The sequence below is a fragment of the Barbatula barbatula genome, assembly GCF_947034865.1.
Source record: "Barbatula barbatula genome assembly, chromosome: 24".
NCBI lineage: Eukaryota > Metazoa > Chordata > Actinopteri > Cypriniformes > Nemacheilidae > Barbatula > Barbatula barbatula.
Genome location: NC_136787.1, coordinates 14,805,909 through 14,828,753, shown reverse-complemented (window position 1 = coordinate 14,828,753; position 22,845 = coordinate 14,805,909). Strand labels below are relative to the sequence as shown.

The 22,845-nt window shown below is 41.3% G+C and overlaps 1 protein-coding gene across 5 annotated transcripts in view; it reads right to left on the bottom strand.

The window, feature by feature from the left end:
• The window catches only part of fryb (furry homolog b), a 42,880-nt gene that overhangs the window by 5,312 nt on the left and 14,723 nt on the right, over positions 1-22,845 (bottom strand). For 3 of the 5 annotated variants that reach the window (XM_079448952.1, XM_079448953.1, XM_079448954.1), the window contains exons 6-51: positions 22,689-22,768; positions 22,418-22,498; positions 20,679-20,847; positions 20,500-20,592; positions 20,300-20,398; positions 19,640-19,741; positions 18,705-18,808; positions 18,449-18,557; positions 18,256-18,342; positions 17,360-17,531; positions 17,139-17,271; positions 16,823-16,930; positions 16,307-16,541; positions 15,979-16,164; positions 15,681-15,767; positions 15,302-15,561; positions 14,866-15,055; positions 14,651-14,775; positions 13,706-13,763; positions 13,447-13,538; positions 13,105-13,277; positions 12,404-12,564; positions 11,846-11,956; positions 11,504-11,658; positions 11,296-11,395; positions 10,851-11,022; positions 10,355-10,611; positions 9,921-10,067; positions 9,658-9,826; positions 9,484-9,574; positions 9,299-9,381; positions 8,587-8,737; positions 7,271-7,374; positions 6,105-6,290; positions 5,031-5,229; positions 4,586-4,707; positions 4,315-4,502; positions 4,055-4,149; positions 3,342-3,955; positions 3,060-3,157; positions 2,576-2,752; positions 2,328-2,468; positions 2,065-2,247; positions 1,068-1,232; positions 838-912; positions 521-688 (exon numbers count right to left, since the gene is read on the bottom strand). In XM_079448952.1, coding sequence (XP_079305078.1) covers positions 521-688; positions 838-912; positions 1,068-1,232; positions 2,065-2,247; positions 2,328-2,468; positions 2,576-2,752; positions 3,060-3,157; positions 3,342-3,955; positions 4,055-4,149; positions 4,315-4,502; positions 4,586-4,707; positions 5,031-5,229; positions 6,105-6,290; positions 7,271-7,374; positions 8,587-8,737; positions 9,299-9,381; positions 9,484-9,574; positions 9,658-9,826; positions 9,921-10,067; positions 10,355-10,611; positions 10,851-11,022; positions 11,296-11,395; positions 11,504-11,658; positions 11,846-11,956; positions 12,404-12,564; positions 13,105-13,277; positions 13,447-13,538; positions 13,706-13,763; positions 14,651-14,775; positions 14,866-15,055; positions 15,302-15,561; positions 15,681-15,767; positions 15,979-16,164; positions 16,307-16,541; positions 16,823-16,930; positions 17,139-17,271; positions 17,360-17,531; positions 18,256-18,342; positions 18,449-18,557; positions 18,705-18,808; positions 19,640-19,741; positions 20,300-20,398; positions 20,500-20,592; positions 20,679-20,847; positions 22,418-22,498; positions 22,689-22,768 — 6,855 coding nt within the window. Of the gene's footprint in view, positions 1-516; positions 689-816; positions 913-1,067; positions 1,233-2,064; positions 2,248-2,327; positions 2,469-2,575; positions 2,753-3,059; positions 3,158-3,341; positions 3,956-4,054; positions 4,150-4,314; positions 4,503-4,585; positions 4,708-5,030; positions 5,230-6,104; positions 6,291-7,270; positions 7,375-8,586; positions 8,738-9,298; positions 9,382-9,483; positions 9,575-9,657; positions 9,827-9,920; positions 10,068-10,354; positions 10,612-10,850; positions 11,023-11,295; positions 11,396-11,503; positions 11,659-11,845; positions 11,957-12,403; positions 12,565-13,104; positions 13,278-13,446; positions 13,539-13,705; positions 13,764-14,650; positions 14,776-14,865; positions 15,056-15,301; positions 15,562-15,680; positions 15,768-15,978; positions 16,165-16,306; positions 16,542-16,822; positions 16,931-17,138; positions 17,272-17,359; positions 17,532-18,255; positions 18,343-18,448; positions 18,558-18,704; positions 18,809-19,639; positions 19,742-20,299; positions 20,399-20,499; positions 20,593-20,678; positions 20,848-22,417; positions 22,499-22,688; positions 22,769-22,845 lie in introns of all 5 variants that reach the window. The other 2 variants (XR_013786222.1, XM_079448951.1) reach the window with 2 other exon arrangements.

The following is a 22,845-nucleotide window of genomic DNA, read 5'->3' as shown; positions in this document are numbered from 1 at the left end:
TCTGAAATGTAACAATTTTGCTAGTTTTATACCAGAACAAAACACCACACAAGATCCTCACTCTATTTTTCTACTTAACAATTCCACTTAAACAAAGATGTAGTAGTAAGCAACGATTTAAAGTTGACAGTATTGCTACGAGATGCTACTAAACATGCATTTCTACAGTATGTGAAACATCATCCCGATCCTGTACACAACTAAAACATATACATTGAGTAACAGATGAATGTCTAGATGACTGACACATTTCATTCACAGAATAATCTCTGCCTCCATGTCACATGCCAACACAGCTGTTCTTACCTGCAGCTCCTAGGCAGCACGGGAGAGAAAGAGAGAGAGTGTTAGGCACACAGTGAGAGGAAGACCAGAGAAGTAGTGATCACATTAGTCAGACACACAGAGAGTCTTTTAAAATGTGTTCTCTTATTATTCAGAAAAATGACCACAGAAGAAACAAAAGAAAGAATAGCATAGTGTGGGATAGAAATAATCTCAGTGTCAGTGTTCTACTCACCTCTCCATCTTCCAGCTCTACATCAAGGAAGTCAAAGTCCCTGAAGACTCTGAACTGCTGTTCTGAGGTGGTATCATCTAGCGTGTCCTCCCTGGTGCCGTCCTCAGAGGATACTTGGCTAGGCTGATGCTCCATCAGATCCAGGTCACCACAGGAGGAAAAGATCACCTGTGTGGAGACATCAGCATGTATTTTATATTATGCTTTGTCTTCATGAATGATCCACAAATGAAATTATTAGCACAACTTGTGCTGGTGCTTGACTAGCAGGAAGAACGGTGACATTTAGGACTTACAGAGGTGGAATGAGAACTTACAGATGGGTTCTTGGTGAGGCCAACTTCCTGTCCGCAGAGAGACAAAACATTTACCAGCTTCTCTCTTGTACGTTTCTAGGACACAGAAAATCAGTAATGACACAAATGTTTACTGCACTGCTTTAAGAGAGGCGCTAGTGTATTATTTTATAATAAATAAAACAGGAAATTACACAATTAATGCAATATAGTGTGGATAAAAATACTTCTAACAGTATCAAACTTGTCACCTGTGATGACTGTGGCCGTTTCCAGCTGACTGGCACCAGAACGGTGTTTGAGTTTGACCCCGAAGAGGTGGAGGATGTACTACGGGTCACTGCGATTGCCCGGGCTTTCCCATCTCGTCCTCCTGATCCCTGCAGGTCGTCATATCTGCGCCCAATGACCGGCGTCTGTACACAGACAGGCGATACTTGTTGCTATTCTTTTCAAATCAAAATGTACTGTAAATAAAACACGAACGGACGTTACGCATACGCAGCAAACATGAAACCATGCAGGCTCTAAAACACAGCATGAGACATTTGACCGTGTCTAGTCCTACACCCCCCGTTACCCATGAGTCATAGCTGCCCTTCCTGTAGATGTGTGGAAAAACAGCATAATTATTGAACTCCTTATCAGTCTGCAGCCACTCCATCTGGACAGGATATCACTCCTTTAATCAGACCCGATAAGACACAAGACTGAATTCTGGGAACTATGAGGTCTTCCTGTAGTTCCGTATGAAACCACAAGAGGCATTTGTACTTCATTGAGAACAAATGTCTGATTACAGACCTCCCCTTTTTTGGAGTGACATCGCTTCCTGTTGTTCATTAGGTTGCAGCAGAAAGCCTCACACAATCCACCCGACAATGTATTCAAAGTTTTTGTCATTAATCACCAACGCAGTGAAAACACATCACTCCGTCCTTCCGTCTGCTATTATCTGTGAACTGAAACTGAAAACTTCTCTTTGTTCTCTTTTGCTCTCTTTGCAAAAAAACTAATGAAATGAGGCGGCACCCTTCAAAGCATCTGATAACAAAAGTGTAGTCAATTAACAACAACACAGCCACACCTTGAGGTAAATGAGTCGGAGAACTTCTGCCGTGTAATCTCTATGAAAACTGGTGTTTGCAGAGCATCAAAGCTGAAACTTTCTGACATACTTCTGAGCGCTGTGGCAAACCACATGCTTGCGAACAATCGTGCTGATCAAGCAGATTTGTTGTCACGTACCTCTGAAATGTCAAAGTGGAAATCCAGTGTTTTCCCTGGCAGGGCTTTAGAAGATCCATCCCACATCATGCGGCTAACCTCCAGGTGGGCCAGATCTCCATGAGTGTAAGACGGCAGGGATAAACTCGCAGATCGAGAAACGACCAACTTGAGAATGTTCAGAGCTTCCTTCCAGTGAACCGTCTAAAAAACAAAACAATCTGGTTTGTTAAATTCACGAATCAGTTTCAAGATGAATCATAATTCCACTGAAAAGATCTCACCTGTACGAATTTCTCGATGGTCTTGAGCACCTCTACGTTGAAAGGTTTGACCTGAATTCCTGCCAAATCCATGTGGCTTAGCAGACTGTAAATGATCTGTAGCAGTGGCTGTTGCATGCTGGGTAATCCTTTATCGAGTAACTACAGAGAGAAGAGTAAGATAGGCCAGCCGGTGTTAAAAGCCACGCGTATAACGCATTTTCTGGTAAACATAATACCAGCCAAAGGATTAGAAAAATCAGGATTACCTCAGCCATGTATGTAACCAGGTTAAGCGTGATGTCTGAGAAGGCCTCGTGCAGGTAGCGACAGACGACGTTAACCCAGGAGAAGGGGTCTCTGGTGTAGGAACGGGTCTTGTATAGGGTCATTACGTGGGCCAGGTGAGAGAGTTTAGTGTTCTTGTCTTTCTCTTCCAGACACACCTGAAGACATCATTAAAAATAACAGTTGAACTCACATGTGCCGAGAAAGAGGGATTGCATTAAAGACACATCATCACATCGAGGAATAAATTATTAAAAACACGAAAGAAGATATTTTGAGAAATGTCTCAGTGGTTTGCGTCTATACAATGAAAATCAATGGGGGGCAATGTTGTTTGGTTACCAACGTTCTTCAGAATATCAAAAGTCAAAATAGTTTGGAAGGACATGATGGTGAGTGAATCATGAATTTTTTTTGGATGAACTGTCACTTTAAGGGTGTGTAGAACAGGGAAGCAGGACAGACCTGTGCAATCCTCTCGGCACTTTCTTTACAAAACTGTGTAGGATTACCGAAGTGTTGAACCAAGTGAGGAAGCAGGCAGAGCACGTTCAGAGGAAAACCTGAGAAGCAGAATAAAAATCATGAATACAAAATTTTGCACATCATCTAAATATCCCAAACATATTTGTGTAATATAATCGTAAGCTGCATTGTATTTCAGCCTGCAATGAGATCATAATTTTTTCCAACTGAACTGAAAATCTCATCATGTGTAAAAGTGAATTCCAAATTCATTCTTCTCACCTATAGCCTGCGACGTGTCAACCACCTGCACTCTTGAAACTGGTGTCAGCTGACAAAACAGCTGCAGCGTGAGATCGTTTGTCGTTGCAGACGTGAATCCCTTCAGCAGCAGCTGTTGAAGACCTGAAAACCCACTCCACCTCAACTGCGCCTGGAGCTTCTCCAGCCGCTCCCTGTTCTCCTGCAGATCCAACGGAACCCGTGCCAGCAATTTGTGAACTAGCCTTAGTGACATCTGATACTCGAACTCAAAGTCTGACTCCATTAGCGACACCGCCACCCAGAAAATGGTGGCGAGTAGGTTGGCGGGGTGACTGGAGTGGGAGGGATCGGTGATGACGCTGGTGTCGGCGCAAGTGTTGCTGGACGATGTGCTGCGAGCGGACCGGGCGAGAGCCTGCTGGGTGCAGGCTTGGATGCGGTCCAGGGTGGCGCTGCGAGGCGGGTTGGCGGAAGAGTTGTCGCCGCTTTCGCCGAACTTCTTAGGAACGGAGTAGCTGCGTTGGTGCCTGTTTCGTTCGTTGGTCCCACCCTCCTGGTGCAGGTTCAGCTGCCCCGTGCTCTTACAGTTTGGGTTCATTTTTCCACTCACCAGGAAATCAGGAGACGAATCTCTGGAGAAACCAATGGTTTGGTTCATTTGTTAATTTTTATGTTATTTCTATTCTGTATTGTTGTGTATAGAAGCATAAAATACAGCTTTAATTTCTCACCTTGTCAAAGCTGCCATCAGTTCACTGTTGTTCAGACATTCAGCTAAATTATCCACAACAGACTCCAGAGTGAGCAAAATCTCCATGACATAACCCTGGAACACAAGATCCATTAAAATGACAGTAATTCAAGTGTACAGTCAGCTGGCTATTATTGCAAACTAATCCCAAAACCGATCTGTAATACAGAAATCGACCAATCAGAATCAAATATTCCAAAGTACTATTGCTATTCAGCGCTCATACTAATGTGTACACACCTGTACTTCATCCCCGTGCTCTCCGACAACCTCCACCAGGCGTGAGAGCAGGTCGGAAACTGCGTGGGCAGAGAGGGGCTGTCTCAGAGCTCGGAAGATCTGGAAGGAACGGCCGGCGTAATGACGCGAGGAGCTGCAGAGGGCCGTCTGCAAGGCAACGTCACTCAGCTGATGCTCCAAGTGAAAATCTGAACCGCGACAGGAACATTTTAGAAACATTACTATGCCTGACAAAGCAAAAAAATGTCAATCTAAAATAAGTCTAAAATACCTGATTTGGACTCCTTGAACACAGAGACGACGTGTCGCAGGAAGGTAGTAAGCTGCTCGGCGCTCTTGGAGTTCAGGTTCTTCGGCGTGATGTCTTCGTGGCACCAAAGCGGTCCAAACACCCTGAGTAAGAACAGGACAGCACTCCATGCACTGTATCACCACCACCACCAAAATCATAAACACATCAACTGCCGAACTCTCAATCGCTGCCTGACTCACTGGAAATGCCAAATAGTTTGATTGTCTCGCCGATTCTTCAATAAACATATCTTTAAAATCTCTTTTTTTTAAATCAAATGGAACTCTACTTAAGTATCAATGAATAATTTTCTTGTATTTAGACATTATGAATGTATAGGACCTGAGCAAAGCTCTTTTATAGGACAATGGGATTAAAAAACAATAAATAAATAAAAAACTTAAGCCCCTGATCACGACAATACCTCGTGGTTAGGAACTCGATGAGTTTGTTAGTCTTCTCTGACTCTGTGGACGACTCATCCAGCTCCTCTAGATCAGCTGTGATCTGCGGCAGGTTCCCGATGCTTCCTCCCAGACTCACGCTGGATGATGTGGAGGACGAGCTCAGTCCAGAATCTGCAACCGGTGATGCCTGCCACTCTCGTAGGAAGTCAAATCCTCCTGTTGAGCATGAGTTGCTTGTTATGGAAATATGTAGTCAATATACAGTAAGCAATAATTAATCTGTGATATTTCTGCTTGCACTATTATTGCGGTCACATTCTGGTGTAATGCTGGGTTCACACCAAACGCGAACAATCGCGCTTCACGCTCTTTTCTTAATCGCGGGAAAAGTTAGTTATTTTCACGTGGGTCACGCTATCTGACAATTTTTTTCAACCTTGGCGGAAGAAGAGACTGACAGATGTTCACGTCTATACGTGTCTTTGCATTGACTTTGTATGTAATTTACTCGTGCGAAACGCGTTTGGTGTGAACCCAGTGTAAAAATGTGCTTTGTCTTTCTTTGTTCAGTAGCACCAGTCTTCGCTGCAGATCTTTTACCAAACAAGTAAACATCTAGAAAAATGTTGGTATATTCCAGTGTGACTCCTCAAGCACGTGTGTATTAAAATACGGAAATGGAAACACGCCTGACGCACAGAATATGAGGACAGATGCCAGAAAAGTCTCACTCATGCAAACTGAGACACGGCATCTTTTCTAATTACCTCTCAGTGTCTTCTGTAACAACAAAGACAAACAGCTGCCTGAAATATTTGGAATTCTATGTCACTTTACAAAGACTGAAATCCGAAGCTTTGGGGTTTGGCTAAACTAATGTTACTTACCTCCTTATTGAAATTTAAGATGTGTAGTAATTGCAGGTGTTTGAACATACACGTGGTTCATAGTCTGTCGGCTGTGGTCCAGGTTATATTATCACATTTGTGCATTGTTGGGGTGGGGTTTAGGCTACGTTTGGGTTGGGGAGGTTGTATGTGTTACATTAGTATTGGTATTGCATTGAATTGTGGGTAAATAGTGGATTATACCTGTGTAGAGGTATTCTGGCTGGTAGCTGGATTTAACGGTGAGGGTCTTGTTGTCACCGACCTCTCTGGTCAGTAACAGAACAGAGGCGATGACCTGAAAGTTGTTGTTGCAGGAGAGGGCGATGAGGAGATGTTGGAGTAATCTCTTGCTGTGCTCAAACACCTCTGGTCGGTAGTGATCCAACCCTGAAAAAACAGAGATGAAGGGGTAAATAAACTGAAATACACAAGGAATTCACATAAATATAGAATACATTGCACAAATTAAAATGTTTTTAAAAAACAACTGAATCCAAAGGTTGAGCTATACTTTTCATTGTCTGTCAATTTGCCAAACAGGCTTGTAAAAATCCATCATAATCTATTTTTACCCGTCACTATGGTGCTAGGGGATGTTACGTTCTAATTAGAATGTTTGTGACGTCATTCTGAACTTAATGTATTCCGAGAGAGAGACTCGTGTCAACTCCATTGACTCCATTGGAACAGTTTTTTCACATCAATGGCAGTTCATGAAGACTCTCAATAGTTTTAGTAGTTGTGAATTTTCAGTTAACGCGACCTATGACCGAATCAGACTTTAAGTGAAACACGTCAATCTAAACAGACATCGCATACCATGCCTTATACATAATACGCATTATTTACACCTTTGCAAAGAAAGAGGTGTGCGACAACGCATGCCTGCAATATCTTTGTGTAAAAACCTAAATATTACAGCCACGGATCCAGCTAAAGCAGTCAAGAGAAACAGGTTGGTAACATCAGATGATGACGACATCACAAGTCTAAGAGAGATAAGCCATGAGCCAACGCACCCCCTTCTCCTCCCCTTGTTTTTCATCACAGACATTTTTGGCATTTCTGGCATTGTTGCGCCGTGTTTTTCAGATGTTCAGAAATATGAAGGCTTTCTCACGAAGAGAGAACCAGACACAAACAAATCTTTCTTAGATTAATATGTACATTGTGACTATGTCATTCTCAGTTTAGCATGTTTGACCTGACATGTCTCTGTTTGTATGAGACACAAGAACTAATGTCCTATAGTATTAATGACATTAAACAATGATAATAAAATTTTGAATCTAACTTAAACATTTTAAGTTAACAAAAATAACAAAGCATCAGGGATCTTTTGTTGGGCTAAGAAAAGCAAGATTTACCGAGGAAGAGTGCATGGAGCAGCAGTGGCAGGTGCAGGGCCCAGTCCTCTCTCACACTGTGGTCCACAACCATCTCTGTCATAAAGATCACCGCTATGTTACACCTGTGGGCACACGTTGACAGATTTAAACATTAATTTCTTCTTTTAAAAGTGTTTAAACAACAAAAAAAAGAGATCATTCTAAATGTTCATCTAATGAGCATTTCTATATGTATTGTGGCCATTGCAGTCCAGTGTCTTTCGAATTTTAAAACACTGACAGCACGACAAGACACATGAAAACTGTCATAAAAATCAAGGTTATCACATGCAAAAATATTAATTTTGAACTTTTCCTAAATACATGTACAAATATTACTGTTAAATGTGCCTAAATATGAATCTGAAATTGCATTCTTTGCAGTATTTGATGTCTGGAAAAAACACAGAGCGTCTTTTATGTTATTTTGACATGTTTCTCCCGTTTTCATTTTCTGCAAATAAAGGCAAATAGAAACAATATTTTTATTTGAAATTTGGGAGATATATTATCAGTAGTTCATAGAACGAAACAAAAATGATAATTTTACCTAAAAACAAACCTGTAAATTTTTTCCCACGGATGTATATATAGGAATATCACTAGTTTGAAAACAACATTAGCTGTGCTGTGTCCTAAAACTTTATCATCCAAATTAACTGTGAAAAATTACTGACTGGTACGGACAAACAGTGGCTGGTTTGGATGGATCATAGGCAGACAGAATTCGCCGCACTACAGATGTTTATTTTTACTACATACTTTATATCACTGTTACGCAATTCTGCTCACTTTCAATAACTCAGGAGTCTTCAGCAAATGTTTGATGTTTATCTTCCTACTTGGCTGTCCGCTTGAGTCTGAGCAGATCTCTTTAACTTGACGGATGGTTTATAAAAATGCCAAACCCGCTGTACCCACCCTCGGATGCATACCTGACAGTCTGTACCTCCCAACAAAAAAAATGATTCACTGTCATGGGGATGCTGTTAAGAATCACTGTTGCCCTGGTAATGGAACAACAGTTATTTTTCATGTAAACAAAACAAGTTGTGGATAAAAGGCCGAAGTGAACAAACACAAAAGAGATTTACGGGGTTGGGTTAAATAAAATGTACCCACTGAACAAAAGTGAGCCTGTTACGGGTTTGTTTTGTGAGTCCAAGTATGTCTGTGTAAATGTTTTTGTGCGTGTGTGTATGCGTATGTTTCAACTGTGTTTTAAGATTGAAGTCTTATACTACTTTTATATTAAAAGCAGAGGAGGTCAACAGTAGGGTAGGACTGGGCGATACCTGTGAAGGGGTCCACGTGGGGTGATGGTCTCAGGCAAATAGTCCACCAATGGGGCCCAACAACCTCCGTTTACAGGCATGGGAAGAGGCTGAGGTCTGTTACTCTCCAATACACTGATCAACCAGGCGGCGTATGGAGGCAGAGGGTCATCTGTGAGCACAAACAACAACCAATGTAAAAATGCATCCAGATTCCAGGTGCACTAAGAGATGTCATGCTATCATACTGGTTCACTGATCTCGATTAGAGCTGAGCTTCTTGAGTCTGTGTCATTCAGCTGTCATGTCAGACACACCCAACATGCACAGGCCCACAAATTCCAGTGCAATCCGCTGGCACGCACATACAGTATGTGAGAACACTTGGACAAGCACACATTTTTGTGTACCTCATCTTTTCAATGCAGAATTTCTTACTACAGACACACAGCCCTTCAGTGAACATATTGCAAATAATTGCACCGAATGGAAAGTCACATGTACAGTCATCAGCTGTTAAACTACAGCCGTGGAACAATGAGTGTACATGTATCACCACTCATGTGTCAGTGTGTGGATGGACAGGTGTGAACCATCTGTTGCTCTGTTCTTGTAATTGTAAGGGGATTATTAAGAATAACCTATAAAGCTTAGAGGTGCAAACAGAGCTAGGTGAAGCCTAATGTCAACGATACTTCATCTGCTCACATTCTCTGTATAGGTCAGGACTTACTTTTCTCCTCATCGTACGATCCGCCAGAACTGTTACTATAACGTGACTCCAGACGGTTATGAGCGCGGGCTGCATTACTCAACCTAAAGAAACAAGTGGCATGAGCGGTAATACTTTATAAGCAAAATTCATTTTTCCCCAACTGTTTTTCTTAATGCTACATAAAGATAGAATGCTAGGTTCACCTCTCTTCATTTTCTCTGGCCATCTTTGAATCATCAGCCTCCTGGAAGTTCTCCTGCCCAGGCACTACTGTGTTACTGCTGGACGTTGTGCCTTAAAGAAAACGTACACAAAAAATGACACAATCTGTAACACTGGTCCTTCTATCTCAAAAAGGAAACTGAAACATGTCTCACCAGAGGCCACAACGGATGTCTTGTTACTGGCGACAAAGCGATAGAACGGAGGGTTATCACAGTGTAGGACCACCGGGTTTACTGGGTCCGTCTGCTGAAGCTCAAAAATAAGTTCCTCCATGGTCTGAATGGTGTTGTTCCGACACAGATATATCACTACTTTCTTAATCTGGAAACAGTGACACATTTCGTTTATTTCAAACACAATAAGATGACTCAAGCAGAAACCAAATGGGTTTAACACTGTGTGTGTGTTGGCTTACGTATGGCAGAAGTGTGGTGTCGCTGCTGACTCCACACAAGCTTATGAGGAACTGAAGGGTTATTCTAAGGTTGTTGCTCCATTTGTCATTAGACACTAAAGCATTCCAGGTGTTCTCCATCTCAGGACCTGGGACCTCATCTCCATACTGTTGATAAAACACACAAAAACATCTAGGCCATATTTTTCACTTGTATAACTTTTCATCTATGCACGACATATATCATGATTGCCTACAATTAGCAAAAGCAAAGTGTTGAATAGGCCTTGAAATATGAGTGTTGGCGGTCACATGCTCTGGTATTATTCGTAAAATAATGAATGTTATGGCATCAAAAACCGATTATTCATTGAAAGAATGGACGCATTGTAAATTACAAAGGGTTAAAGTTATCTTTGCAGTTTAGCACACAAGACTCTGAGACACCTTTTCACCTTTGCTGTCATAAACATGAGGTTGTTCAGAACCAACGACGTGGCCTGGAGAGATCCCCAGCCATTTCCCCTCAGTCTGTGTGTGATTCCCATGCTGTCGGATTGCTCGCGGGCCTCCTCCTCAGGTGTGCATGGGCTTGACGTCGGGGGAAGGAGTCCTGTGTCCACCAGCTCTATGTTGTTAAGCCACGGCAGCAGGTAGGTAAGCATGATCTGTCTCCCATTTGGATGAGTGGTGGAGAATCGCTGGCTGATCTCTGTGAAAGAAATTTGGGATCGTATGTAAATGTGTGAGTCCTTTGGCAATGAAAAAGGTTACTCATTTGTTCTTAGTAGGATAGGATTCCATCTAGACCTCAAGAGTATTCCTGAACGTTCTGTGTTGCAGAGCCATTCGAAACAACCAAAACAAGCCTCAAAGTACCAAATTGATCTGGATTTGTATGAATGGGGCAATATTTATACAGCATGAAAAAATGAGTTGCATGCTCATTACCTGAGAATAGCGGTAAGGTGAGCTCAGGATACATGCTGGCCAGCTGCTGGGAGAGCCGGGAAAGAGAGACGCTATATAACGGTGGTAACGGACCGTGTGTGCCATACAAGATGTTCCCCGATTTCTGCCCCACAACTCTCTTTGAGTAAACTGACAATTTGGACTCCAGAACCTGAGTGGCATACGGAAAAAACAGAACCTTGTGTCAGAATTGTATTTCACAATGTGCACTCTAAGTCCTTAAACTATTTATACTATATGATCATTGTAGAAATATCTTTCAGCTTTAACTTTTAAATGAGAAATTGCCATTAATTTTCAATCCAAGATCAAGCCAAGATGAATATTTGTAGGCCTATATATTTTAATATACATTTATATAAACTTTATTTATATATAAATATAAAAAACTGTCTCCCATTATGTATGTTGTAGTGTCAGGTACCTGCATGAGCTGCATGGATATCTCATATATCTCCCTGCTGGTGTCAGACGACTTAAAGAGCACCAGGTTCAAAAGGGTCACAATGTCACATGGATAATTCCTGAAATGTACGGACGAAATCAGTGACGAATCAATTTTAAAATGTACTTCTTAACAAATGTAATAAATCTTTGTCATGTGCTAAAGATAATGACCAAGTTTTTCTGACCTGCTACCACACACAGTGGCAATAGCTTTGAAGCATCCTGACGCGAGCTGGTATGATCCGGTAAAGCAGCGATCAACGGCCCAGTTAAACAGATTCACCTGATCTGGATTCAGTTCCAGGAGCAAAATGACCACTTCGCAGCCCAGACGATGAACCTGGTGGTGTTTATAACATTTTCAAATTGTATTTGTTCTTCTTTATAACAAACTACAGACCAAGTTATTCCTTTCCGCTAGTCTTTCTTATTGTAAGCCAGGATTAAACATTATTAAAATGTTATTAAAAATACTGCTTTTAACACAGGAACTGTTCTGGTCATCAAAAAAGTGATGACACGCTTACCCGGAGATCATGACAGGCTAAGATATTGTCCAGCCACTTGTAGAGGTATCCGTCTGTCGAAAGCCCAACGTTATCAAACACAGGGCCACAGCACAACACTGCTGACATAGCCTAGGATGAAATCAACAAAACACAGCATGACATCAGCGTGTATACTGAGCCAGTCATGCTTCAGATAACTCCTAAAACAATTTTTAGACCCATTTGAAATTACATCTTAAATCTCACACATAAAACTCTAACAGCGCTGATCCATTGTGACACACACAGAATAACATATCAGCGCTAACATATCGTTTTTTCCTTCCCTGGCATAAGCTAAGAGACATCTGGCAGCGCAGTGAACTGTGATGGCAAACTTCCAACAATTTCACTTTCTTTAACAAAACATCCCGTGTCCTCTTTAAGACTAGACACGTGTATGTTAAGTGAAAGAGAATAAAGGAGTGTTCATTCCAGGCCTTATGTCAACCCATGCTTGATAACATACCCCGAGATTTGAAAGACTATGAGCAGATTGTACAGTCGAGACCATTTATTTAAAGCGGTTTGCTGTACCTTCAGAGCGCAGTATTGGTATCGTGTGATCTGGTGGTTGCGGTCGCTATAGCGATCAAGGGGTGTGAACATGACACTGAAGGGTCCGGCCCATTGGCTGAAGAGGATGAATAGGTGATGTCTTAGACTCTGCTGGGGGAACAGCAAGCGTCTGTTGTGGACTAAAGAGTAAAACAAAGTTTTTCAACAAACACAATTACATACTTGAAAGAAAGAATAAAAAATGAACTAGTTGCTGTGCGTACATCTGTCTACCCTCAAAGAGTTCTTTTCATTCATATTTCTCCTTTATTTTACAGACGGCTTTTGATTTGGTTTCTCTTTTTTCGCTTTGTGCTTTGAGGGCTCTTGGTCAGTCAGCACGTATTAATCAGAGCCAGCGTACTTTTATTCATAGCGTTGCTCCTGAGCCATAAATGATTCACCTACTGTTAGACCCAACGAGCCTTTGAAGGGATGGCATCTTTTTACAACTGTCCCCACCGAGAACCATAGAACAATGGCTGTATTATTTCAGTTAAATACCAAACTCTCATTAAGTCAAATTTGCAGCATTTGACGATGCTTAGCGTAATGAAAGAGATGACGACAAAATCAATTAAATTCAAAGGTTTCTGTTAGGAAGTAATTTCTGATCAAAATCAAATAAAAAACTTTTTGTTTTGCTGTTTTAATGCACATTGATGGATAACCAATCATACCTGGAACACACTGAATGAGGTTGGCCACCATTCCACTAAAATGAGCCCTTGTGTCTTTCAAAATGTCCAGCTCTTTTTCATTCTCTGCTTCTAAGAGCATCCGTGTTAGATCCACGTACTCCAGGAAGAGGGCTCCCAAAGCCAGAGAATCTCTCTCTAAAGCCCCATTAGTACTGCAGAGAGAAACAAACTGAATGTACATATGGGATTTTCTCACTCTTGTTCATAAATCATAGGTCAAGATTTAGGGTTTATGTAAAAGAGGATTGGTCTAAAAAGTTAAACCCTGGATTGGCCTACTTGAGGGAATAAAACTGGTCTGAGATCTGAAAGAAAGTTCACCTGTCGCTGATGACCCCTGAGTCAGCCAGAAGCTCAAAGATCCGCAACAGCTGCAGTCGGAGAAGATCCCTTCGCTCCCTCCTCTTCTTATTCTACAGAGAGAGAGAGAGCGCGACTGTAAAATATACTTTTTGCACTTAGATTTTTTTCTTATAGATGAAATGAATATTTGGAGAAATCAGACTCAAACTTACATCTCCTAAACAAGCACCACCTCACACAAATCTGTCTACAATGTGCAATGGGAGTGGTCTCTTACCTCAGGTCTTCTCTCCAGAGCTTCTTTCATAAGAGGATGAAGCTCCTCCACCAGCTCCCTAATAAAAAACATGAAGAAGATAAAAAGTCAAATTAATTTATACATTTTTAAGGTAAAATTTAAGATTTCCTTCATAGCTAATAAACAAGCTTACATAAAGTGTAAAAACCATATTAAAGATCGGGTATCATGCTATGACATGCATTTGATATACTCCTCAGCACTTGGATAGTTTGTAAGTACATAATGTGCAATTCACGAAGGGATTAATGTGATGACGTGTTGCTTGCTTTGCTGTAGTTCCATCCCACTCTCCCCACTAGTCACACCTCTAGCGGCTCGTGATTTTCTGGAAATAATCGTAAAGCTGTTTCTCTCTTTTATAAATTTGATCTAACTAAATACTCTCCGAAGATATGACTTATGCGATTTCAGTGTATAGGCACTCAAGATTCATATCGGATTGGCAGAACCTGCCAGTGATACGTGATCTTTATGATTTTTTATAAATAAAGTTAAAATGTTATTTATCCATACACGTGTGTATGAAACTGCATTAAAGTTATTGTTCTCTAGAACCTGAGCAATAAGTTCACTTCAAAGTAACGGCAGATGTCAGACTTGAATGGCAGTCATTCCTGTAAACAGACACCGACCTGGGGCACCCAGAGATGAAACGATATGACTTGACTGCTCTGAAATCGCCCAGTTTTAGAAAATTGCACAGAGCTATGAAAAGACTTTGTTAGGAAATCACAAATGCTGTCAAATGTTGACAGTTGCATTAGGTCTTGGGAAGGAACATTGGAGAGAGCTTTGTGAAGTGCAAGATGAGTAATCCTTATGTTGTAAAAAATTTTGTCCATTTAGATTTTTCGTGTATATCTCCTGCTTTTTGGCCGGGATAGTGCATTTATTTAGTGCATAGCTTTGATCAAACATTACCTGAAGACAAGGGAATTTGTCCGCCCAAAGCCAAGAACCAGAGACTCAGTGATCTCCAAACTCTCAGATCTCATGAGAGGAACCAGCTGCTTCAGGAGCCACGCCACTGACGGTGTGCCTATAACCTGATGATACACACATACACACAGTCAGTGACAGACACATCTGTCCAAACATTACAGTACTGACCATATTCATAAATAGGGGGGTCTTACCTTATTATCATAGGTGACGCTGCCGTCAGGTGTGGTAGCCATGATCTCAGGCGTAGAGGCTCTCAGATGACCTGGACTCATGATGCTGGGTTTGGCAACTCCCAGGCACAGAATCAAATAATTTCTCCACAGCGTTACATATCCATCGGATGGGCCTGGCGTGCTGGCCTTTTTGGCATAAACTGGACTGCTGTGGGATAAACCAAAGTAATTATATCTTATGAATTACCTATTATATCCATATGAAACCACAGCCTTTTTATTCCTTTTCAAGAAATATCTGTGTACACACGAAATCGAATCTCCGTGTGGATGTTCTATTACAATGTCAGCAAATAATACATATTTTTTAATCAGTTCGTACATTCTCTGGGAATCAAACCCATGACTGGTGGCGCTACTGATAGTCACACACATAGAGCACAGAAATACTCACTTTGGGTCAATAAGGGGCATGAGCAGCTGTAGGCGTGTGAAGGCGTAGGGCCAGGCGTAGCTGAGCGCAGTGGAGCAGTGCTTTGGGAGGTGCTCGGGCCTAAGGAAACTATAGAGACACAGCACCCAGGGGTCCTTCACCGACTGGGCGAATATCCACACATGAGAGGGGCTCTTTACATCATAGTGGCTGTTGACCAGGCGGGCGTTCCACTCCACTAGCCACTGCAAGTCAACGTGGTGGCTCAAGGGCAGGGTGGACTGGAAAAGACATCTTTTAATATTTACTTACAGACCTAAGCTTAAAATAGCTTTAGGGGCATGACTCAACAACAACATGGCTAACAAAAACATCTGCAGGGTTAAAACAGAACACTTACAGATTCAGAATGAGCCACGTGGACAAAACTATCCAACACGCTGGGGGCCAGTTGGTCCATAACCTCAATCATGGGTTTTTCGTCATCCTGTGAGGAATATAACACCACAGTCATAGGCTTGTGTTGATTCGTTGTTTTTTAAATGCACTTATGGATCAAATATTACTTAGTATGGCTTCAGACACTAATTGGCTTCTTGTGCATAAATGTTAACATTGAATTTCTTAAGAATAAAAGCTTTGATGAAAACCGAATGTTATATTTTATTTTGGTTTGTTCTTGTTTGTATTACTTTTACCTCGGCTTGTCCGATGGTTGTAAACAGCAGGCGTATCTCTCGTAGGACGGACACGGCCAGTTTGCGTGTACTGGTTTGGCAAGAGCACAGCAGCAGCAGGGCCAGACCCTCCACAGCGTGCAGCACCGATGAGTGAGGACTGCGCTCGGGCGGCAGCCTGGAGCTCCCACTGCTTTGAGCTCCCATCTGAGGCGAACAAATATACACAAACCCATCATCACACACATCTAAATGAAGTGCATGCAAAATGTTAACGTTTGTTAAGTATTCATAATGTCAAGTACCCTTGAATAATTCTCTTATAAATAACATAGTGTTGATACTGTACCTCCGCAGAACGCTTTCCAGGCGTCTGAATTGCGAGCCTCCACTGCGTGAGGAAATGCAGCAGCAGTTTAACCGAAGAATCCTGCAGGCCTTTCTGTGTGTCCTGCACCTCGCGCAGCAAGAAGTTGGTGTACCCAAACAGAACGTCCTCCCGCCAGTCAGAGAAGTCTAACAGCAGACTCTGCAAGGAATTCTGGGAAATGAGTCTGAGCTCATCATCCATGTGAACTGTCAGCCTGCAGAACGGGAAAAGAATAACAATTACAGCTTCTTTCATGAGATTACAGGAAAAACCTGCACACGAAGGCATGTTGATGCGTTTGGACGGTTTTCATTTCAAATATAAAACCACAAATAAGCTCTCTATATTCTAAATGTATGTAAACAGTTGTTTCATCTGTGTCTGTCTTTATCTCTACTGAAAAACATATCTGTTTTTAGTTTTACAAAAACTTTCCAAGTCTACTGAGCTATGATAAAAAAAACCCAGAGAAATACATTTTCCACCAGATCTTACCTGGCCAAAAGATCAATGAGTTCAATTTTGGACAAGCCATCTGGCAGGATACGTGGGATGGCTGCGACGCAGGTTCGAAAGAGGTCGATCTTTGGCTTTCTTTCACCCCTACCCCAAAAGACAGAGAGAGAGAGAAAACATGAGGAAACAAGAAAAAGAGAGCGACAGAGAATGTTAATCTGTCTGGACAGGGTGTGTGGGCTTTACGTGACTCATGAGGTATCTGGCTGTGAGCTTTTTCTTCACCCACTCAAATTACACTGGGACTGAGATCAAATACTGTAATAGGTGGAAACAGGCCAGAAAGGCAGCTTACGTGATCATGTCCTCCGGCTCCTTGTTAAGCATCTGGGCATTGGTGAGCATCATGCAGCGGCCCACCTCTTTATCCAGGTGCCTCAGGATGTTGTCAATAGCTTTCCTGACCTGTGAATAATACAGTGCCATACCTGCGGAGATAGATAAAAACGTCAATCTCAACAACGAAAGTCAAATAAGCCACAGATAAAGGCTTTGTTGTCAGTTTAGAGGACTGACCTATAAGTTTGGCCTCTTCCTCAGTTAGAGTTTTGCTGAGGTAGGTTTTTTTCTTCTTCAGGGTGTTTCCAGAAGGTAACGTGGCCCCTGTGTTTGGCATGGGTGGTTCGCCATCTTTCTGCTGGAGGTTGTCAGCTATGACGAGGAATGCTCTCAGGGCGATGTTCATTCTCTGTACAGTCACACACACCGAACAAACCAATATTTTTTGATCCCTCAATAAAGGAAATATTTCAAAGGTGGTGTTTTACAGTGTTTCATGCATTCTCACTTCTTTACACTGTTAAACGTGTTGGCTTCTCATGCTTGACATGGTCAGTTTGTCAAAAAAACGAGTTGGACGTATGACATAGTATTTCTGTGCTCGGTACACTCCCCCAGCGTTCGTACAGCGTTTTTTTCAATATGAAATTCCCTTACATAACAACTTTTCTTAGTCTCTTATTGGACAATTGTCCAGGAAAAGCATGCCCGTTAACCAGGGAGAGCGGGAGAAAGAGCATGCGCACACGTCAACCGACTGGAGCAAAAGAGAGAGAGCACTGCGTTCACGAAGTTCAGATGTGTTTGTTTGTTCACTGCATTTCGGTGATGAGTGGTATACACTGTAAATGGTGGATATAACACTGGATTTGGAGATCAATAGATGGAGCGGTCCCAGCGCTAAAAATGCCAGTCATGAATCGCACGCGGTAAGTGAAACTGAGTCATATTGCTGTGTTTAATAGATTAATATGAGATTGGCAAAAACTGCGTGTGTTACATCCGCTTTAACCCAGAGTGTGAATGAGGATGTGTCTGTGTTTGCAGATTTGGCTTTATTTGTGAGGGTTAAATGGTTGGAAGTATCATCATCTTAGTATAAGCTTTTGAGTTTAAAAGGCATTTTTGTTTACCTCTGGGTTTAGACTGAATGCTTTGGTGGATTTTCCGACACTTAGTAGATCGCAAATAATTTCCTTCATTGCAAAATCCAGTCGTTCCTGCAGCCAAGAGATATAGGGATATAGTGAGAATTACAATCAGGCATAAAGAAGTGTAAAACAATTCTTTATTAATTTCTATAGGGAACTGAGCGAACGGTCACACCTGTGCAATAAACTGAATAATCTTGACAAAGATGTTAAGGGGCATGTCTCTGGGAACAACACTCCGGGAACCCTTCGGGAACAGTGTTGATATGATTGAGGTGAGACGGCTGGAGAGAAATGAAAATACAAAGTTATCATATTAAATCACAACACAATTAGAGTCAGCATCATTATCTCTTCTTCATAATCATTACTCATCATTACAGTATTTTAAATTATATAACATAATAATAATGCACTATTTTGGCCTGTACCTTTGTGTCGCAGTGTTGCTTTCACACTTGATTCGGATCATGTAGACCCACAGCAGCCGATACAGAGATTCAAGTGCCACCCGAGCCATTTTGTGGTCCTTGTTCTGCAAAAGATTAGCGATGTTACGTCATGTTGTTACAATGAAGCAGGGAGGTGCTTGCAAACATCCATAATCATCATAATCGTAAATGTGAAACTTTGGAGCATAACTAGTTCTGTAAATAGCATTGAACCCATTAAGGTAATTTTCCCATAAGTCAGTATCTCTATTACATAATTCATCAGCTTTGAGACTGCATGCAGTTGACAAGCTCAATACGATGATTGACTTGAAAAAAGCATTCAGATGTATTGCAGACTACCACAGCAAAGCATACTTCATTAGGCTTACATACTGACAAACCATAGTATTTCCATTGCATACATTGGATTAGTTTAGCACAAAAATATTGTATGCAAACCACAGCCGTTTAGTAATTTTGTCTGTGTTTTTACGAGTGGCAAGTTCAAAAGCGATCCAGCACGGTTTGAAAGCACTGTCTCTGTCCTTCACGTTGTAGTCTGTCTAATACACATAATTTCTCTTGCCCTTTCTACTTTCTCACTTTGTTCTACTTCTCACACCCCCACACAGGTACACAGGCTGAGGTGCTGAGTACAGAATGTACAATGAGATGATGTCCTGTCCTACCAGCCTCCCCTTCAACCAAACAAAACATTCCACAGATCTGCAAGCCTCCCTCGGCATTTCACACATGTTTATCCCCCAGTGGTTTGCAATTGCTGCCACTTTAAATGTCTGTGCACTTGACTAATGGACTCCACCAAACAGAACAATCATGAGAACATCACACTGTGCTTACACAACCCCCTTACACAATGTTGCACGTGATCTTTACGATGAACCACAAGCTTTGTATTCTCAGAGACTCACTTTGAGGTTGGACAAGCAGTTGTTGAGGAAGATGTGCCATCTGTTGAAAAAGATTTGCTTCTGGCTCACGCACAGCAAACAGGTCACCAACGGATACAGAGCCTGTAAAGCAAAAGTGAATCAATATAATGCTTGCCATGTCCGGCTCTAAAAAGAATTATGTAATGCAGTGACTAAGCAAAGAGAGCTCTTATGAAAAGCCAATGAGTTTGACTCATACCACTGTTTAAAGTTTAACAGTAAACAAAAAATGTTCTGCTTGATATTAGATTGCTAAATATTGAGTAGGGATGCACCGACTATTAACCATTCAATTCTTTAACATTAGAAGGCGATAACCGATATATTGGGCGATATACAGTATCTTAATATCACTATTATACCGATATGGCCGAAAATATATTGTGCATCCCTAATATTGAGTGGCCATTTGGGCCAAACAAATCAAACAATATTATGCACTTTTACATAGTATCCCATGGTACACAAACATTGAGTCTCACAAACATTGAGTCTGGTTTGGAATGTGTAAGCCCAAAAGTAATGGGATCAGATATTACAGCTTCAAAAAAGTCTAGTTCAACAGAATGTAACAATCTGTCAGCTATGAACCATTTAAAGGCTCCATCTATCGCTCACAAAAAACCCCAATAGACTTGCCAGAGAGTGTTTCTTCCTGGACGACAGGTCTAGAGTCGTGTCGTAAAGTGTCTCTACGAAGTTCCTTAAACAGGGCACATTCACCTCATTCTTTACCGTCTGAAGAGAGATGGCACATTTAATGTAAAGGAGAGTTTGAGAAATGACTTAGAATGTAATGTTCAGTTATGTACTTTTGTCATGGTGGCGATCGTACTTACCGCAGCTACAGGGACTAGTATCTCTACGAAGAGTCCAGCTAGAGAATGTTTAATATCTTTGTCTTTCACTTCTAAGAAGTATTGAGCGCATTCCTGTAAACAGAAAACAACAATAAAAGCTTTTTTTATCTTTATGGATTGACTGATTTGTTTCCGAAATGAAGCAGAGCATTGTGTACCTGCATAAATTGGAAGGAGGCTTCAAAATCTTCCACTGGATACATCTTAATGCGAAAGAATTTGACCCCCATAATGAGGCTGATGGTGCTCTGGATAACATATGTGCTCTGCTCCTTCTGCCTGAGCTCCTTTAACTCTGAGATAAACTTCTTCCTCACTGCAGGAAACCTGGGGATCATGGGAGGGTGGGAAAAGGATTTATGAAATTTGCAATAAAGCGCACAGACTGTTTTGGTGTAACTGCCATCGTTCAACTGTTAACAGTAAGCTGCTGCATGTTTTTCTAGTTTTGGGGTCTAGTACACCGGGGTTGCCAGGTGTGCACAGCATGACTAATCATTTGTCCAAATTAGTCCACCTACTAGTCCAAAAATCAGCCCAACATCAAACTATTTTAAAGCAACTACTTGATAAAGATGCAAAATGTGTAAATCGATAACCTGAGTAGGATTCAAGTGCAGCACAAGAAAATGGCAACAAGTTAAAAGAACCCAATTTTTCCACCTGGCAACTCTGGTTCACACCCACAAAAAGGGTTTTAGGATAATCTTTGTGTTTGCTGGTGACTGCTAAAAAGATGTCAAAATTGTGTTCAAATCCTTACAGGTCACGTGACCTGTCACAGGTCAAATTTAGGAACAAGATATAAATACAGATGCAGCCCCAAACTCATCACTCACAAAGCTTTACAAAACACCCACCCCTCTCTTGTTTGTGTACTACATATTTTTGATAATTGAATTCAACTTTCAGCCTTCAACAGTACTTTTAACATGTTTAAATCCATTCTGCAAAGATTCTGTAGAAAATAAGCATGTATGCTGAATTTACATTTATCTCTTAAAAACACTTTGGCATTAAAATCACAGGAGGACATCGATGTTTGCATGTACACGTGTGTGTTTGGTAGCGCTGACAGAGGGAGAGATCTTCAGCCCTATATTTAGAAAGGCATGTGGAGGGTGTAAGGGAGAGCTCGTTCTCCTTGACTCTCTCTGCACGACTCAATGTTTGTTTTAGGTGAGCTACAAGTTGACTGGCTACTTTCCCACACGGAGTAATAAAGAAACCTTGTGTATTTGTACTGTAAATACACACACACACCATTTATCTCATGGAATCTAAATGGACATACCCAACATTTTTATTTCTACTATCTACAGACACATGTACACACACCGTAACTTGCAATGTCTTTTTTCACTATTGAATATGAAAAGAGGCCATTTTCATTTTGATAGGGAGAGACTCATAATGGTGTGACATTGATGAAGTGTCCTGTGAACTTGACTAGACGTCTCGTCGATCAGGCTAATGGCGTCCCATTAGTGCCTCATCTAACACTAGACACTGTCACAAGCAGAAAAATACTGCCATCATTTTAAGCCCAAAACCAGGTCGCTGGCTTTACCATAAGTCATTGAAACTAATGCCATGCCCACACTGAGAGATGGGTATTTTTTTGCAAACGTTTTTATTTGAACAGTGAAAGTGACCTATTTGTCAGATATGGTGACCCATACCCGAAATGTGACCTCTGCATTTAACCCATCCAGAGAGACATCTGGGTGCATCAAAATTTGCAAGTATCAAACACAAGTCAAATCTACTGCAATAGTCCAACGTCAAATTCGCATAAATGTATATTAAACATCGAATAGGATCTGATTAGCCGTGGTAAACTCAACATTTTACACACAAATAACTTTGTTGACACTGTAAATCTTTAGATCTTTACCTGGACTGAGCCACGACACCAACCACCTCTGCATACAGATCAGCCACTATGTGCATGTTAGTAGTATTGGGCCCAAGGTACCTGCAGGACAGAGCAATATCCTTAATAAACCATCCCTGTGGCTTTTCTATAGATCTCATCAAACCTAACAACACTAACATTTAAAGGTGTAAAAGCTCTATTATTTTCACTATTATGAGTCAAAAATTTTGCAGATTTATGCAATCAGATGCAGAGTAAATATACAGAAATAATAGGGATGGACTATTACCCCTCTTTGTACTTGAAGTGTTTGAACGCCAGGTTAATGACTTCCTGAATGAGGCCATCTAGAAGAGGGTGGAGAGGAATCTACAAAGACAGAAAGAAAAGAGAGGAAAAAAAGAGGGATATGTGACGTGAGAGAAAGACATTGAATTACAAAAACA